Source organism: Gorilla gorilla, chromosome 9 (genome assembly GCF_029281585.2).
Source record: "Gorilla gorilla gorilla isolate KB3781 chromosome 9, NHGRI_mGorGor1-v2.1_pri, whole genome shotgun sequence".
NCBI lineage: Eukaryota > Metazoa > Chordata > Mammalia > Primates > Hominidae > Gorilla > Gorilla gorilla.
This window is the reverse complement of record NC_073233.2, coordinates 118,569,126-118,588,243: the sequence shown is the minus strand read 5'-3', so window position 1 is coordinate 118,588,243 and position 19,118 is coordinate 118,569,126. Positions and strand designations below refer to the sequence as shown.

Below are 19,118 nucleotides of genomic sequence, written 5' to 3'. Positions count from 1 at the left end.
TACCATGACAGAAGAAAAATTAATTTTTGTTACTCTAAAGTTCATAGACTACAATAAATTATAGTTTTATAAAATAAAAGTTAAGGATAATCTTCTTATACATGTGTAAAAAGTAATTATTAATTTTGAAGATTGAGTCCCCTAAGTTAAAATAGGCAGTTGGAATTCATAGACTGAAAGTTCACAAGTCATAGATACCTAAATAGTTAGTGCAGTTGTTGCTTTTAGTTCTAAAGTGAAGATTGTCATGAAGCAATTTATCACCCTCTATGCCTTCAGCATTCTCCCAGGTTATGATTTGGCAAAAGGGCGGCAGGACAAAAGGTGGAACATGTTCATTGGATGGGGGAGAGCTGAGAAAACTGATGGTACCTACAGAAATGAAATCCTCTCCAATCAATAACTTAGAAGACTGAATTCTTTCACAATTCTTACCTTTCCATCCAGGACTTGGTGGCTATTCTTTTCAAAGTAAAGGCATGTTATGCTTTATGGGACTACATACAACTTAACAAAAATATGTAATTGTAAAACTTGCCTTCCTAGGTGTCTGTAGCTGAAAATATACTAGATTTCAACTTAAATTGCCACTAAAATACATTATAAAGTGTCACAAAAATAGGTATATAATATCAAAGTTATATGTGTGTACATAACACTTGTATACTCATAATATGCAGAGTGCTTTGAGGAAATATATATTTTTATGATTCAATGGAGTTTTATTACTCATACCCCTCATGTCTTCAGAGCATTTGGTATAAACCTTTAAAGTAAACTTTAAGTGAAGGGAAAGTTGCTCGCCTGTTCTGTTGGTACTTCAAGTGTTTAGGATCACAGGGATTCTAGAGGTCCTGATGTGTGCAGAAAGCCTGCAGGGAGAATGCTCAATTTGGTAGTGGCAACTACAACAGTTTTCTGAAACAAACTCGGATAGAGTTGATCTTTAGCTTTTATTTACTTATGGGAGACTCTGCCACAATGTGAGGCTGGAAAGGTAGCAGAGATGATTGCCTTCGGTCAACCATCAATAATGAGGCTTGTAGACAATACAGCCCAGTTTATATTATATTTTGTTTCAGTCTTATTTTCTTTATCTAGGACAAGTTTATGGTAGAAACGTCTAACTGACAGCAGAAATAACCTCATCAGCACTGTAGGTCAGTGGTGTGCTGAGAGCAGCCTTGACCTAATTTTGACAGACACCTGTCACATGACACAACTGAAATGTAAAACTTGTTTTTGGATGTCTGGTCATTTGTGTGTGGACTCTGAAAATGGAATGTATGTGTGCCCCACATCAGCTCACATATCAAAGATCTGGAAAACGCAGCTGCTCTGTGGCCTTTTGCTTTCCTTATTTACCTGAGTCCTAATTTACACCTAGGAGAGTGTTTTTATTTCCTCTCCTATCCCTACATTCACTCTTTTGAACCTCAGCTTTAACAATAGCTATCACCAGGTAACACTATGTCTGAATCTAGATAGACGTGGATCTGCTTTTTATTCTCATTTGATATAATGAGAATATCAAATGAGATATTTTGATTTTTACCATTATGGTTTTAGAATTTGATCACAGTACTTTTCCCGTCTGTGTTGAATACAATGAGGGGCTACCGTAAGGCAAAGCTTCCCAACTGTTGCGGTTGTGTCTGACAATTAGCCTCTTGGCCTTCAGGCAAGTGGATGGATACTGGGAAGCCAGGTGCCCCTTTGTTTATCATAGAGTGTTATGGTTGTACAAATATCATTCTGTATGGAACATTATATGAAAAATGTAGTGGAGCCCTGCCCTGTAAGAAACTATTAGGCAGAGAACATTGGTGATTGACTCTACCTACTCCAGGGTGCTACTTAAAAATTATCATGACCAAAGGTTGAAACTTGCAGCTTTGCCAAAGAAAAAAAATCTAGCCAATGTGAAGACCCATAGTGATGCTCCAGAATCCTGCATGTGTGGGGATGGAGGCAAGGAAACAAAGAATAATGTATAAGGGAAATTCTAATATCCTTATATTTATTTATATACAGCACTTAACCACTTTAAAGTTTACTGTCTGTTACATTATCACAGTGCTTTTCATTTCAGAGGACTTTCATCCATATATATGAATGAATATATATGAATGAATCCATATATATGAATGAATATATATATATAGTGAGTAGGGCAGGTATTGTGTCCATTTTAGAGAAAATCTGAGAAATTAAGTGGTAGAACTAGGGTCCAGAATTAAGGTCCAATGTCTCCTAGCCTAGTGCCCATTCTTCTGCATTACATAGATTATCATGTTTATTGTTGTATTTCAACATGGTAATAGTCCTTCGGAAAGAGGAAAGAGCTGGAAAGTAAAATCAATTCTTTCTTCAGAAAGGAACATATATTCATTTACAGTAGTCTGTACTGTAATTACATTTATTTTAGCTAAATGTTTAAAGTGGTCCTGGTTGGGATGATTTATGGGTAAATAGAAGATCATATTTATCACAGACCAAACTGACAATAGCAGGAAGCTTCAGCTTACCTAGTGGTCAAAACCTTGCTGTGATAGCAGGACCCAGAAGTAAGGTGCAAGGTTAAAAGTAATTCTCCTATTCTGTGAAGAAAGTCATTGGTAGCTTGATGGGGATAGCATTGAATCTGTAAATTACCTTGGGCAGTATGGCCATTTTCACGATATTGATTCTTCCTACCCATGAGCATGGAATGTTCTTCCATTTGTTTGTGTCCTCTTTTATTTCGTTGAGCAGTGGTTTGTAGTTCTCCTTGAAGAGGTCCTTCACATCCCTTGTAAGTTGGATTCCTAGGTATTTTATTCTCTTCGAAGCAATTGTGAATGGGAGTTCACTCATGATTTGGCTCTCTATTTGTCTGTTATTGGTGTATAGGAATGCTTGTGATTTTCGCACATTGATTTTGTATCCCGAGACTTTGCTGAAGTTGCTTATCAGCTTCAGGAGATTTTGGGCTGAGACAATGGAGTTTTCTAGATATACAATCATGTCATCTGCAAACAGGGACAATTTGACTTCCTCTTTTCCTAATTGAATACCCTTTATTTCCTTCTCCTGCCTAATTGCCCTGGCCAGAACTTCCAACGCTATGTTGAATAGGAGTGGTGAGAGAGGGCATCCCTGTCTTGTGCCAGTTTTCAAAGTGAATGCTTCCAGTTTTTGCCCATTCAGTATGATATTGGCTGTGGGTTTGTCATAGATAGCTCTTATTATTTTGAGATACATCCCATCAATTCCTAATTTATTGAGAGTTTTTAGCATGAAGCATTGTTGAATTTTGTCAGAGGCCTTTTCTGCATCTATTGAGATAATCATGTGGTTTTTGTCTTTGGTTCTGTTTATATGCTGGATTACATTTATTGATTTTCATATATTGAACCAGCCTTGCATCCCAGAGATGAAGCCCACTTGATCATGGTGGATAAGCTTTTTGATGTGCTGCTGGATTCGTTTTGCCAGTATTTTATTGAGGATTTTTGCATCAATGTTCATCAAGGATATTGGTCTTTTAAAGTTCATATGGAACCAAAAAAGAGCCCGCATTGCCAAGTCAATCCTAAGCCAAAAGAACAAAGCTGGAGGCATCACATTACCTGACTTCAAACTATACTACAAGGCTACAGTTACCAAAACACCGTGGTACTGGTACCAAAACAGAGATATAGATCAGTGGAACAGAACAGAGCCCTCAGAAATAACGCCGCATATCTACAACTATCTGATCTTTGACAAACCTGAGAAAAACAAGCAATGGGGAAAGGATTCCCTATTTAATAAATGGTGCTGGGAAAACTGGCTAGCCATATGTAGAAAGCTGAAACTGGATCCCTTCCTTACACCTTATACAAAAATCAATTCAAGATGGATTAAAGACTTAAACGTTAGACCTAAAACCATAAAAACCCTAGAAGAAAACCTAGGCATTACCATTCAGGACATAGGCATGGGCAAGGACTTCATGTCTAAAACACCAAAAGCAATGGCAACAAAAGCCAAAATTGACAAATGGGATTTAATTAAACTAAAGAGCTTCTGCACAGCAAAAGAAACTACCATCAGAGTGAACAGGCAACCTACAAAATGGGAGAAAATTTTCGCAACCTACTCATCTGACAAAGGGCTAATATCCAGAATCTACAATGAACTCAAACAAATTTACAAGAAAAAAACAAACAACCCCATCAAAAAGTGGGCAAAGGACATGAACAGACACTTCTCAAAAGAAGACATTTATGCAGCCAAAAAACACATGAAAAAATGCTCATCATCACTGGCCATCAGAGAAATGCAAATCGAAACCACAATGAGATACCATCTCACACCAGTTAGAATGGCAATCATTAAAAAGTCAGGAAACAACAGGTGCTGGAGAGGATGTGGAGAAATAGGAACACTTTTACACTGTTAGTGGGACTATAAACTAGTTCAACCATTGTGGAAGTCAGTGTGGCGATTCCTCAGGGATCTAGAACTAGAAATACCATTTGACCCAGCCATCCCATTACTGGGTATATACCCAAAGGACTATAAATCATGCTGCTATAAAGACACATGCACACGTATGTTTACTGTGGCATTATTCACAATAGCAAAGACTTGGAACCAACCCAAATGTCCAACAATGATAGACTGGATTAAGAAAATGTGGCACATGTACACCATGGAATACTATGCAGCCATAAAAAATGTTGAGTTCATGTCCTTTGTGGGACATGGATGAAATTGGAAATCATCATTCTCAGTAAACTGTCACAAGAACAAAAAACTAAACACCGCATATTCTCACTCATAGGTGGGAATTGAACAGTGAGAACACATGGACACAGGAAGGGGAACATCACACTCTGGGGACTGTTGTGGGGTGGGGGGAGGGGGGAGGGATAGCACTGGGAGATATACCTAATACTAGATGATGAGTTAGTGGGTGCAGCACACCAGCATGGCACATGTATACATATGTAACTAACCTGCACATTGTGCACATGTACCCTAAAACTTAAAGTATAATAATAATGAATAAAATAAAAAAAAGAAAGAAAGAAAATAAATAAAGTAATTCTCTTTTTCCCTTACAGAACCAGTGTCTTTGAAGTATAATTGTTCAGTGGCTTGGATACGTCTCCACAAGTAAATGCTACAGGCATGTAGGGAAGACAAGAAATACTTTAATGCTCACGAAATTGCACAGACTAGCCACAAAAGAATTAATAGTCAAGTTTGAATAAGCTAATTTGTTAATTTGATTACTTATTTTTTCTAGCCTTGAAAATTTAGAGTTCTATAAAAGCTTTCCCAGTGCCCTTATTTTAATACTATGCTTATTTTAAATGCTTGACAGTGACTTCAGCATCCATAATTCAACTGAAATGCTTGATTTTTTTTCCTCATAAAGTGACTGGAACAAAACAAAGCATGAAAAATTGCAGTTCACCTCCAACTTTAATCTTTCATCCTGTTCCTTCCTTTTGATATGCTTTGTTTTTCTTTAATCTCTGTGAGAACTAATAATGAGCAGATTCAGAGTGATTTAGAGGTTCCAAAAATAGTACTATATCTCTTGGCTGTCATGAAGTTAAAATTCCAGTGAGATCCTACATACAGGTTTTTATTTAAAAAGTGTTTTCTGCATTGTTATTGAAAATAAAACAACAAAAGTTTTTTTCTTCAGTTACCTATTTACAACTTCATTTTTCTACATAGGCACACTTGTATTACTACCTTAAAATCTCAGATATTGGATATGTTAATTCATTCACTTAATACACAACTATTGAGAATTTACTATGTGAAAACCCTAAGGAGGACACTGGAGGAATAGGGGAGGAATGGTGGCAAATCACAATAGACAGGAAGTAAGTGGGTAAGAAAGGATATGTCATGTAAATGGAAAACAGAAGTGAGCAGGAGTAGCCATCCTCGTATCAGATAAAACAGGCTTTAAACCAACAATAGAAAAGACAAATGAGCATTATATAATGATTAAATGTTCAATACAAGAAGATTTAACTATCTTAAATATATATGCACCTAACACCAGAACACCCAGATTCATAAAACAAATACTACTACACCTAAGAAAACATTGATAGTAATACAGTAATAGTGGGGGACTTCGACACCCCACTGATATCACTGGACAGATCATCAAGGCAGAAAATCAACAAAGAAACTCTGGACTTAAACTGAACTGTAGACCAAATGGACCTAACAAACATTTACAGAACATTCTAGCCGACCACAGAATATACATTCTTCTCACTCTGCATGGAGCATTCTCCATTATTGACCATATGCTTGGCCATTAAAGAAGTCTCAATAAATTCAAAAAAAATCAAAATCATATCAAGTATCTTCTCGGACCATAGTGGAGTAAAATTAGAAATCAAGACCAAGAGGAACTCTCATAAACACACACTACATGGAAACTAAACACCTTGCTCCTGAGTGACCTTTGGGTAAACAGTGAAATTAAGAAATCAAAAAAATTTTCAAAACAAATGAAAATAGACAACATATCAAAACCTCAGGGATACAGCAAAAGTAGAACTAAGAGGAAAGTTTATAACTTTAAATGTCTACACCAAAAAGATAGAAAGATCTTAAATTTACAACCTGATGTCACACCTCAAGGAACTAGAAAAATAAGACCAATTGGAACCCAAAGCTAGCACAAAAAAAGAAACAACAAAGATTAAATTAGAAGTAAATGAGATTGAGACAAAAAAAGATATAAAGGATCAGTGAAACAAAAAGTTGGTTATTTGAGAGGATACACAAAAATGACAGACTGCTGGCTAAATTAACCAAGAAAAAAGAGAAAATTCAAATAAGTACAACCAGAAATGATAAAGGTGATATTACAATTGATAACATAGAGATACAAAAGATCATCACAGACTGCTGTGAACACCTATATGCGTATAAACTAGAAAATCTAGAGGAGATGGATAAATTCCTGGAAATATAAAACCCTGCAAGATTGAGCCAGCAAGAAATAGAAGTCCTGAACAGACCAATAATGAGTAATGAAATTGAATCAGTAGTAAAAATCTTCCAAGAACAACAAAAGCCCAGGACCAGACAGATTCACAGTTGAATTTTATCAAACATACAAAGAACTGGTATTCAATCTTACTGAAACTTCTAAAAAACCAATGAGGAGGGGTTATTTCCTAACTCGTTCTATGAAACCAGTATCTCCCTGATACCAAAATCAGGGAAGCACACAACAGAAAACGAAAACTATAGGCTAATATCTCTGATGAACGTAGATGCAGAAATCCTCCACAAAATACTAGCAAACTGAATCCAATAGCACATGAAGAAGATAGTTTATCATGATCAAGTGTGTTTTATCCCAGGGATGCAATGATGGTTCAACATCCACAAATCAATAAGTGTGTTTTACCACATACACAGAACTAAAAACAAAAACCGTACAGTCATCTTAATAGATGCAGAAAAGGCATTCAGTAAAATCCAACATCCTTCATGATAAAAACCCTTAACAAAATAGGCTGATGAAAGAAATCATAGGTGACACAAATGGAAAAAATCCCATGCTCATAGACTGGAAAAATCAGTATCATTAAAATGCCCATACTATTCAAGGCAATCTACAGAGTCAGTGCAGTCTCTATCAAATTACCAATTTCATTTTTCACACAATTAGGAAAAAAATCCTAAAGTTCATATGGAACCAAAGAGCCCAAATAGCCAAAGCCATCCTAAGCAAACAGAACAAATCCAGAGACATCATATTGCCTGACTTCAAATTATACTACAAGGCTGTGGCAACTAAAACAGCATGGTCCTGGTATAAAAATAGACATACAGATCAATGGAGCAGAATAGAGAACCCAGAAATAAAGCCATATACCTACAACCAACTGATCTTCAACAAAGCCAACAAAAATAAACAATGGGGAAAGGACATCCTATTCAATAAATTGTGCTGGGAAAATTGGCTAGCCACATGCAGAAGAATGAAACTAGACAAATGCAAATGCAACATAAAAATAGACAAATGGGATTTAATTAAACTAAACAGCTTCTGCAAAGCAGAAGAAATAATAAGAGTAAACAGACAACCTACAGAATGGGAGAAAATATTCACAAATTGTGCCTCTGACAAAGGACTAGTATCCAGAACTTACAAGGAACTGAAAGAACTCGACAAGAAAAAAACAGCTCCATTAAAAAATGGGCAAAGGACATGAACAGATATTTCTAAAAAGAAGAAAAGCAAGTGACAAAAAGCACATGAAAAAATGCTCAAAAATCACTAATCAGAGAAATGCTAATTAAAACTACAATGAGATATTATCTTACACCCATCAGAATGGCTATTAATAAAAAGTCAAAAAAAAAAACAGATGTTGGCATGGATGTGGAGAAAAGGAAACATACAATATTGATGGGAATGTAAATTAGTTCAATATCTATGGTAAACAATATGGAGATTTATCAAACAACTAAAAATATAAATACCATTCAATCCTGCAATCCCACTACTGGGTATCTACACAAAGGAAAAGAAATAATTATGTTATAAAGACACCTAAACAGAAAAAGACACCTGCATTTCTATGTTCATCATAGCACTACTCACAGTAGCAAAGTCATGGAGCCAACCCAAGTGTCCATCAACAGTTAACTGAATAAATAAAATGTGGTATATATACACTATGGAATACTATGCAGCCATAAAAAAGAATGAAATAATTTTCTTTGCAGCAACATGGGTGGAGCCTAGAGGCCATTAATAAGTAGGATCTAACAATGGATACAAATGGACATAAAGATGGAAATAATAAACACTGGAGACTCCAAAAGGGAGGTGGGTGGTAAGGTGGCAAGAGTTGAAAAACTACCTATCAGATACAATGTTCACTATTTGGGTAATGAGTATGCTAGAAGCCCAGTCCTCACCAGTACACAATATACCGATGTAACAAACATGCACATGCACATGCACATGAATCTAGAATTTTTTTAAAATGTTAATTAAAACAGTAAGCAGGTGGGCAAATTCCTCAGATCTCTGAAGAACTCAAATGGAGAGCCACTGAAACTTTTTGTACAAAAAAAAATGGGATAAAAAAATTTTCCTTTTTCATATATTTCAGATGATTGTGATAAGAAGAAAATTATAACTTATGGCTAAGGACCAGTTTGCTGGGCTGGAGCCCAGTGGTTTAGTAATTTGGTAGTTAGGTTTCTTTGGTATTAACCAAATCAATTTGCATACCATACAATTCACCCACCTAAAGTTATGCTCAGCGGCTTTTATTGTAGTCATAGGATTGTACATTCATCACCACAATCAATTTTAGAATATTTTCATTACCTCAGAAAGAAACACTGAACCCCCTTAGCTATCATCTCCCAATTCTGCTGTCTCCCCAAACTCTAGGCAAGCACAAATCTTTAAGTCTCTATAGATTTGCTTGTTCTGGGCACTTTATATAAATGAAATCATATAATATGTGGTTTTTGTAATGGTTTCTTTCAATTAGTATAATGTTTTCAAGGTTCACTCATGTCGTAGCATGTATCAATACTTCATTTCTTTTTGTTGCCAAGTAATATTTCATTGTATAGCTATACCACATTTTGTTTACCCATTCATCAGTTGATCGGCATTGGTGATGTTGCCACTTTTTTACTGTTATGAATAATGCTGTTATAAGCAGTCATATGCAAGTCTTTTTGAGGACATATGTTTTTATTTCTCTTGGATATGTACCTAGGAGTAGAATTGCAGGATCATATGGTAACTCTATGTTTAACCATTTGAAGAACTGCCAAACTGTTTTCCATCTTACCAGTTTTCATTCCCACCAGCAGTGTGTAAGAGTCCAGTCTCCAATCCTCACCAACACTTGTAATTATCTTTTTTTATTATAGTCGTCCTAATGTGTGTGATGTGATATCTCATTGTAATTTTGATTTGCATTTCCCTGATGGCTAATTATGTTGAGCATTTTCTCATATCCTTATTGGCAATTCGTATATCTTCTTTGGAAGACTGTATTCATATCCTTTGCCCACTTTTAATTTGGCAATTTGCCTTTATTATTGAGTTTTAATATTTCTTTATAATAGATACAAGTCACTTGTCAGATATATGATTTGCAATAAAAGCTTTCCCATTCTGTGGGTTGTCTTTTCACTTTCTTAATGGTGTCTTTTGAAGCATGGAAATTTTAAATCTTGACAGTGTCTAGATTTTTTCTTCTGTTGCTTGTACTTTTGGTGTCATATCTATTAATAAGAAGCCACTGCCTCATCCAAGATGACAAAATTATGCCTGTGTTTCCTTCTAAGATTTTTATAATTTTTAGCTGGTACTTTTAGGTCTTTAAGTTAATTTTTATATATGGTCTGAGGTAAGGGTCCAACTTTATTCTTTTGTATGTGGATATCCCATTATCTCAGCACCATTTATTTGTTGACAAATGATTAACTTTATTGTCAGGCAGATGTTTACTATGTAGCTCAAAGTGATAAGTGTCAACACTATGTTTGCAGTGCACAGGTATACTCTTGCTGTCTATGTCTAGTTCCATAGCAAATGCTTACATTTTTCTTAATGATACCATTCCAGCAGAGCCCCTTAAAGGTTTGTTTGTTTTCATATGTGTGCATTGGGGGATGGTGGTATTTATGTGGTGAATTAGTGGGTTTTTTAATTCACATAAAACCCTCATTTATAGAGTGTATAGTTTGTGCCAGGCATTATACCAGGATTTGGGAATGCAAAAATATGCTTGCTGCAGTGGAGAGTTCAGTAAAAAATTGTTGAAGGAAGGGAGAAAATTTGGGAAGAAGATATAGCCCCTGCTCTCTAGAAAGGGTCAGAAACATAAGTATAATGTGAAATGCTACTACTGAGGCATCATATATGAAGGAACACACAGAGTTGAATATGTAATTAATCCATGTATTTAAAATGACTTGAAGGTAGAAAGCACCTTGCAGATTAGTTGGTAATGTTGCTGCAGTTTTGTGTTATTATTTAAATGTAAAAGATCAAAAACAAATTACTGGCATTTGGTTCTCATATTCAATTATGACCTTTATTCATTTACTGTTAGGCATAATAGGTTTTTTGACCTACAATACTGAATATAACTGCAGAGGAGACAGCAGAGGGTCAAAGATCCATTGGAAGTAATGGCAAAAACAGCAATTACTTGTACACCAACCTAATAATTTCTCTCTAGTATTCATGTTATACTTTCCTAATAAAAGGCCATTTGTAAATAGACAACAGTTTTTGACATTTAATCACTCTTTATTCCATGTTAGAACTTCTTCCATTCTCCTCCTCATTTTTTCCCATTTGGGGGACAGAGAGATAGATAGGTACTACTTCATATTTGTTTGTTTCTTAGCTCACATAAAATTCTTATTTAGTTTTTGGGGCTACTTAACACTAGGTAAGTGATACGATATCAAACTCATTCCCAAAAGATTAATGCAATTAATTAATTGAGTATTTTTGCCTAAATGTATAGTTTATCGTTTCTTTAAAACATTACCTTTTTAAAATATTCTATTTCACATATCCACTATTTATGAAGTCATCTAGTTATAAACATCAAGTACAAGAGAAAATATATACTATATACTGTTTGAAGTTTACCTTGTTTTCTGTGAAGCAAATAATTATAGTTATCCCTGTCACAGAACAACTGTGAAATTTGTTTGTGCTAAGATAAGCATAACGTAAGCCTGTCCTGATAAGTTTGTACTATTATACACCTGTAAAAGAATCAATAGTTTCATTCTATTTTGATGTATTTCACATAGTTATAAACAAGAAAATCTAAGTTTTCATTGCCTGAGAACAGATTCTTTAAGAGATCAGTGAATTTGTTTTGAAGTTATTAGTGGCCCTTTGTTTGGTTACATTTTTAAGCAAAAGAAAGAGATAAGTGTATTTTGAATGAATTAATATCTAAATCTATTAAGCCCCTGGTTATATTGGCTGCTTGTAAGACCTTTTGTTACTTATTTAGAATGAATCCTGTGAATCCTAAATGTATGGTTCATGTAATGTTTATTTTCTTGCATATCCACGGTGAATCTTTCTTTGGTGGACACTTAATGTGGGACTATCAGAAATAGAAGGGACCTAAGTGACTATGTAGTCCAAACTGTCTCATTTTGTGAGTAAGGAAATGGAGGCCCAGAGAAGTGGCTGAATTGCCTTGGGTTGCACATCTCATTAATGATAGAGTAAGTCTGAGTACGAACAATGGAACCTGAAATAAAAACAAACTACCTGCTGGTAGTTTGATTGCATTCTCTTCAATATAAATCAAGCTGGATGAAGTGGCTACACTCAGCATTTGACCCATTATACATCTGACAATTTTAAAACTCAGAAAATACATTCTATTCGCTATTATACAAATGATCTTCTACAATAGATTTCCATGAAAAACACCCATTTCAAAAGCACCTTTTCAGAACAAAATTTGTCACCCTTCTTTGATTATCCATTCTCATGTTTAACAGCTATCATTTTTGGGAGGATTTTCTTACATCAGAAAGTTTCTTAACTTGCGGTTCATAAATCCCTAAGGAATCCATTTTATGGGGGTTCTGAACCCCTGAAGTTGCATGCAAAATTTAGTTCACAACTTTTATAGATTTCTCAACAAACCACTACCCAAGGTCAACCTGGATTTTCATTCCATGTTCCTCCTCATTTCTTTTTGCCTCATCTTCCTTGGAAGATGCTAACTTTCCTCCACATTATAGTTCTGCATTAATTTTGAGATTATTACTGTTTCTAAATGAAGAATCTCAGATCATTTTATCCTATTTCATAGGCTCTTTTTCTTCACATTTTAAGTCATTTTACACTGTCTTTTGAATCCTTTCCAAATTCTTCATAAACCTGAAAGCCAAGGAGCTCAGAATTAGAAACTATGTACTAATGAAGATCTAGTTTAGAATCTTGGATCTGCTGACAGTGATTTCAGAAGGTTAGAGAAAGCAGATGTAAAGCTGCTGAATGGCAGATCCTCAAGGTCAAAGCAGACAGAGGGTGTGAGGGACAAAGGTAAAGCTTACAAGAGTGGGTACATTTCACACTTCAAAGTAGTAAATTGGTCCTGTAAAGGGAATCAGGATAGAGAGTAGGAATTACTTCCAGGCCTGAAGGTGAAACAGAACCCTGCAAAAAATCTGGAACATAGCTTGATGGATATGAACAAACTGCCACTTTTCTTAGTAAAATCAATCCAATCTTTCAGTATTGAGACTCTTCACATGAGGAAGTGCTGCTGTACCTTACAATACAAATGCTTATCTCCCAGTTTTCCTTTCTCCTTGTAACCTCTGCATTCACACTAGCCTAAGGATATTAGATTCCTGAGGATTATGTTCCTAAGAGGTGTGAGTAATGGAAACAGTGAGATGGGGCTTGCACGCTATAATATATAAACTAGGTTATTGAAATCACCAGTGTTGGAAAGGATTCGACTTTTCTGGGAATCCAGTGATAACTCCGGGCTGTTTCTCTAGAAGGAAGACATCACATATACATCATGCAAAAAATTTTTATATAAGTAACCTGGCCTGAAATTGATTTGTGGTTAATAACTCCCAATTGAGATGTTTGATGTTATCTATTTTTAACCCATTTGTTTCCTGTCATTTATTAATGTTTTACATAATTATTCCAGCTGTTGTCTCAGCTGTGCTAAGGAGATTTGTGCCTATAGCTTCCACATGTGAGCCAAAAGATTAACGAGTGGAATAGCAACACCGAGGCCAGAGCAGTGGTGACAATAATTTGGGAGAGATCCCTAGGAGCATGGAGAATTTGTGGGATAAGAATTGTGCCAAAGAAGTCTAGCATCCTCTTCTCACTGAATGATTCTTTCTTTATTCCTATGCTAAGATCATTGTTTTACTTTAAAAACTACAAGCATTTCCTTTATGAATCACATAATAGGATACCGACACTGAGCTGCCTAGTTTTATATGGTTCCCATTGGAGCAACATCCAGTTCCCAAGCATGACTGGCCTAGAGGTAGTGGGTAACACCTTTGGCGAGGATACAGGGTGAGAGGGATATGGGATGAAAGGGTATAGAGATATAGGGTGAGAAGAATGGCTTTGATAATACAGCCTGAACTTCGCTCATGGCTGTTTGTGACTATATATGGTTAATTTTACTCATCTGCTTCTAGTGGCTGTATCTAGATGTGTTAAATATATAAGACTAAATTTAGAGAGTAATTATCTGAATAATTCAAGTCGAATAAACTTCATTTACTGCAACTTTAGGTCATTGGAACAGATTACCACCTTCTTATATTTATATACCACCTAGAAAAAAAAGATTTTTTTATTGTTTGAAGTTACAGTTTTAAAAAAGTCTGTTTGGAAGAAGGGATTCCCAAGTGTGTTAATATTTATGCAAAAATCTAGTCTCTGTGCTTTTGCTTTAACTGTTTTTTCCTCTCCTTTACTTGTCTTTTCTTGAAGCCAAATTTGCCTGTGAAATAAAGATAGTAGTATCTACCCGGATGACATTTTGGATTATAAACAAGGTAATCCATGTCCAGCCTTTAGCATAGAGCCGGACACATGATAACCAGTAATAGTGGTTATGATGGTGTTTCTCCCAAATATTCTGGTAAACATTTAACCTCTTTATTCTCTGACCACAAAAAGTACTTATTGCTTTTACCACTTTTTGACACTTACTGTCCTGTTTTTTTTTAACTATCCTATTTTAGATGTTACAGTTTTATCTCCACAATGAAACTGTAGGCTCCTTGACAGACAAAGATAGGCAATGCAAAACTTGTTAAATTGGATTGAAAAAAAAAGTCAACATTGTCTTGCCTTACAAGCCATGTGGTCTTCATTTTGGTTTGTTTCATCAACAGAAAATGAAAACACTAGCAGAAAGGAGGCGGAGCGCTCCATCTCTTATCCTGGATAAAGCCCTACAAAAACGGCCTACTACCAGGTAAGTGCAAAGCTTTGTATTACACATTCAGTATGTGCTTGGAAGTTTATATTAGATGAAGAGGTTTTCAGATCACATATTCTTTAATGTGTAGAGGTTGTTTGTTATCAGCACCAGAATTCTGTTTAAGAGTAGAAAATACAACTTTTGTTCTGAGGTTAATAGTGCCTAGCTGGTATGTATGCTCAGTTGCTTTAAATCTGATTCAAAAGTGAATTTCACCATCAAAAGTATATAAACTTGCAAGTTCCACATTTTAACAAAGTTTACTTATAAAATAGAAATCAAAATACTGAAAAATGAATGTTTTGTTTTGCACAAAACTTTGCATATTTTTAAATCAACACAAAGTGATGGCTGTGCATGGATAAGGCAGTTTTTCTTACCAACTTTAGATATGAAGGAAGATAACCATATTATGATTATTTTTTAAAATGGAATATTGATTGATTTTAGGCATTATTAGTTAAATTAGACAAATTCAAAGTGGAAAAATCAGCTAAATACCTGTTAACAGAGTCATTTCACCAATGGAGGCTAATTGCTATTTCAATGGACATTGAAATAGACATTTTTTTTTTTTTTGCAGAGCAGGAGCGAAAGCTTATTAAAAAGATTTAGAACAGGAAGGAAAGGAAGGAAAGTACAACTTGAAAGAGGGCCAAGCAGGCGACTTGAGAAAACAAGTACGCAGCTTGACCTCTTGATTTGGGGGATTTTGTATGTTGGCATACTTCTGGGATCTCATTGGGAAGCTGCTGATCAGTTTCAGGTGTTTTCTGTCTATTACGAGACCGCCTTTCCCTGGTGCCAGCTGTGACCAATTAATACTTTAGCGAAATGGTTAACAACCACCTGACCATCAACTGATGGTCACCCAATACTCCTGGTGTGTGTTGCGGGGAGCCTTTTCCTGCCCTGCTCACACCTGACTAGCTACCTACTGTAACATTTCAATAGACATTTTAAAAGTCTTTCATATAATGTGTTGAAATTGAATAGTCATTATTATTTTATTCATTAATTTATTCGTTAATTTTTTTGAAATTCAAATATTCATTAATTTATTCACTAATTTTTTCAAATTCAAATATTCATTAACTCATTAATTTTTAAATGGCATTTTAACTTGTAAGAGTTTTTATGTTCAAAGGAATGTTACAATGATTTTTCTCTAAGTTGTGAATCCTTTTAGGTAAAGTGAAGGCTTCACCAACTTTATTTAAAGCAAGGATATATCTGTGACATATCTTCAAATTGTGCTAATTTAACATAAAATCTATATGATTGGGAGTCCAAGGCGGGCGGGTCACGAGGTTAGGAGATCGAGACCATCCTGGCTAACATGTTGAAACCCCATCTCTACTTAAAAAAATCCAAAATATTAACCGGGCGTGGTGGCGAGGGCCTGTAGTCCCAGCTACTCTAGAGGCTGAGGCAGGAGAATGGCGTGAACCCGGGAGGCGGAGCTTGCAGTGAGCCAAGATCGTGCCACTGCACTCCAGCCTGGGCCACAAAGCGAGACTCCATCTCCAAAAAAAAAAAAAACTATATGAAAGTATGGAAGTTTTTCAGTATTAAAAATAAGTTATATATCCGAATCCCAGCAAGTGAAATGTACAAAAATACTCACGTCACTTTCTTCTGAGCACGTAGCAAGTTCTCAGACTCAGTAGTTTTTCTCACCTACCCCCAGAAGACATACACTTTAGTCATTGGGTTGATCAAGAAATGTAAACTCCTTTTAATAGATGCCTAATCAAAATTTAATTAGGAAGCCGTTCTGCCAAATAAAAATATGGTAATATATTTCAGTGTCATACATAAATGACTTTTGCATTGTTTGCATCAGTGTATCCTTTAGTGTGAATAAAAGAGAATGGTTGTATCTTCACAGTTTAACACTGGTTATCTAGAAACCTCAAGGGACAGTATTTTTTTTTAGGGGAGGTGGATAGAGGAAACAGAATTAATCAGTATAGCTGTCTTTAATTCTCTACTATAGATGTAAAAATGAATTTATTGTTTATTTTTTAACTAAGTTTTTAACAAATACACAGTTTTGGGTAAAATTTTTTACTGGAAGCTTGTGAGTATGAAGTGTGCTAAGGTTTTTCACTTAAAAGTAGTCCTTATGGAAGCTTTAGCCTGAGATCAGGAACCAGCAATCATCTTCCCCCAATCTACTCCAGGGTGAGAATCTGCAATAAGTATACATGCAGGTACTGAAAGTTCATGCAGACCAGTGGTTCACATTGGGGGCGGGGAGGGGGGGGGGGGGGGGTGTTACTAACCTCTAGGGAATACTTTGGAATTTTGTGGAACATTTATGTTTGGTCAGTGATTTAGTGGCAGTAGCCAGGGATACTAGGCATCATGGAAAGCACAGAATATCCTGCGTAGAGAAGAATGGTGGGTTCCTGCATAGCTTTTGAAAGTCCCCTGTATAGCATATGCACGAAGGGGGAAAATATCTTTATATAATTATCTATGCCTGTAACCTATTTTTTATATAAGCACAAAGTATTTTTATACATTTCAATGAACACTAAATTTTTCAGAAATGTAGCTACCTTGTACGTCAAGAGATAATTGTACTTTGTATAGTTTGGAACCATTTCTAAAAATTACTGGGCTTCATTTTTCTGTGCTTGTTACATGAAATTTCTTATCTGACTTCTCTTAAATTTGAATATATTAATTGTAACTAGTTGTAAGCATCTGACTACTTAATTGTCTTTAGTATAATCATGTCTGAGCATGTACTTATTGAAATACATACTTTATTAAGAACTACTTTCATTTTTTTCTTTATGTTACCATTAGAGTGTTTTATTATTTTCAACTTTTTAAAAATACCTGTGAATTTCATTTCAGGATATAAAAAGAGGAATTCAAACATATATATAGACTTTTATATAACAAAGGGTCATTGGGTTTAATAGAATCAAGAACTACTGATACAGATGAAGTGCCATGCTAGGGAAAATGCTAACACTTATCTGACTCACTGAAAAATGCCACTTCTCATTGTTTTAAGTTGAGAACCAATATAATAATATACAACAATGCCCTTCCCCACACTGCCTCCCTATCACTTCTTCAAGAATTGGTGCTTACATTAGAGCCAGTTCTCCCAGATTCTTAGTAGTAGCAAAATATGATGAGTTTTGTTTCAAAATAACTGTAAGGAAAAAAGTTTGTTTGGCTGGACATGGTGGCACATCCTTGTAATCCAAACCCTTTGGTATGCCAGGGTGGGAGGAGCACTTGAGCCTGGGCAACATAGCAAGACCCTGTCTCTATAAAAAAAAAATTAGCCGAGCATGTTGATGTGTGTCCCAGCTACTTGGAAGGCTGAGGTGGGAGGATCACTTAAGCCCAGGAGTTGGAAGCTGCAGTGAGCTATGATTGTGCCACTGCACTCAGACCCTGTCTTAAAATATATGTGTGTGTGTGTGTGTGTGTCTATATATATATATATGTGTGTGTGTGTGTGTGTGTTTGTGTGTCTATATATATATATATATATATATATGTTTTAATCTTCAGTTAATTTCCTGGAAGTTTCTCTAGATCAGTAATTAGGGTGCATAATGCTAGGGAACAGGACCTTCACCTCTCTCATAATCTTATAAAGATGAGATTATGCTTTTACTTTGTGTAGCTCTTGGTGCTTGTACTCTGAAGGTATGCAAAATATTTGTAAGCAATACAATTTCAGGATTGGAAAGAACCTGAAAGGGTCCTCTAGTTTAGTGATTCCTAAGCCTTTCTAATTCGGTATTCTGGAGTGGGTTACAGATATCAGCATATTTTTCAAATCCATAGTTAATTCTGTGCACTCTTTTTTAAAATTGTAGGAACACTTAACATGAGAGCTATCATCTTTATAGATTTTTAAGTATAGAATATAATACTGTTATCTATAGGATTCTAATGAATGCTTGGTGGAGGACCACTGTTGCATGATATAAAATAATGCTTTTATGTTGATTTGCTTATAAAAAAGGAATACAAGATAGAGTTTTAAGGAAGTATTTACAATTGACAAAAGTAATACATATTTGTTATAAAAGAAAACAATATGGACATGTA

General features: G+C 35.4%; 1 protein-coding gene across 2 annotated transcripts in view; it reads left to right on the top strand.

Annotated features, from left to right (window-relative positions):
• Positions 1 to 19,118, top strand: part of ARHGAP20 (Rho GTPase activating protein 20) — a 141,706-nt gene that overhangs the window by 6,852 nt on the left and 115,736 nt on the right. For both annotated transcript variants that reach the window (XM_055355482.2, XM_031016469.3), the window contains exon 2: positions 14,938 to 15,020. In XM_055355482.2, the coding sequence (XP_055211457.1) occupies positions 14,938 to 15,020 (83 nt within the window). The remainder of the gene's footprint in view (positions 1 to 14,937; positions 15,021 to 19,118) is intronic.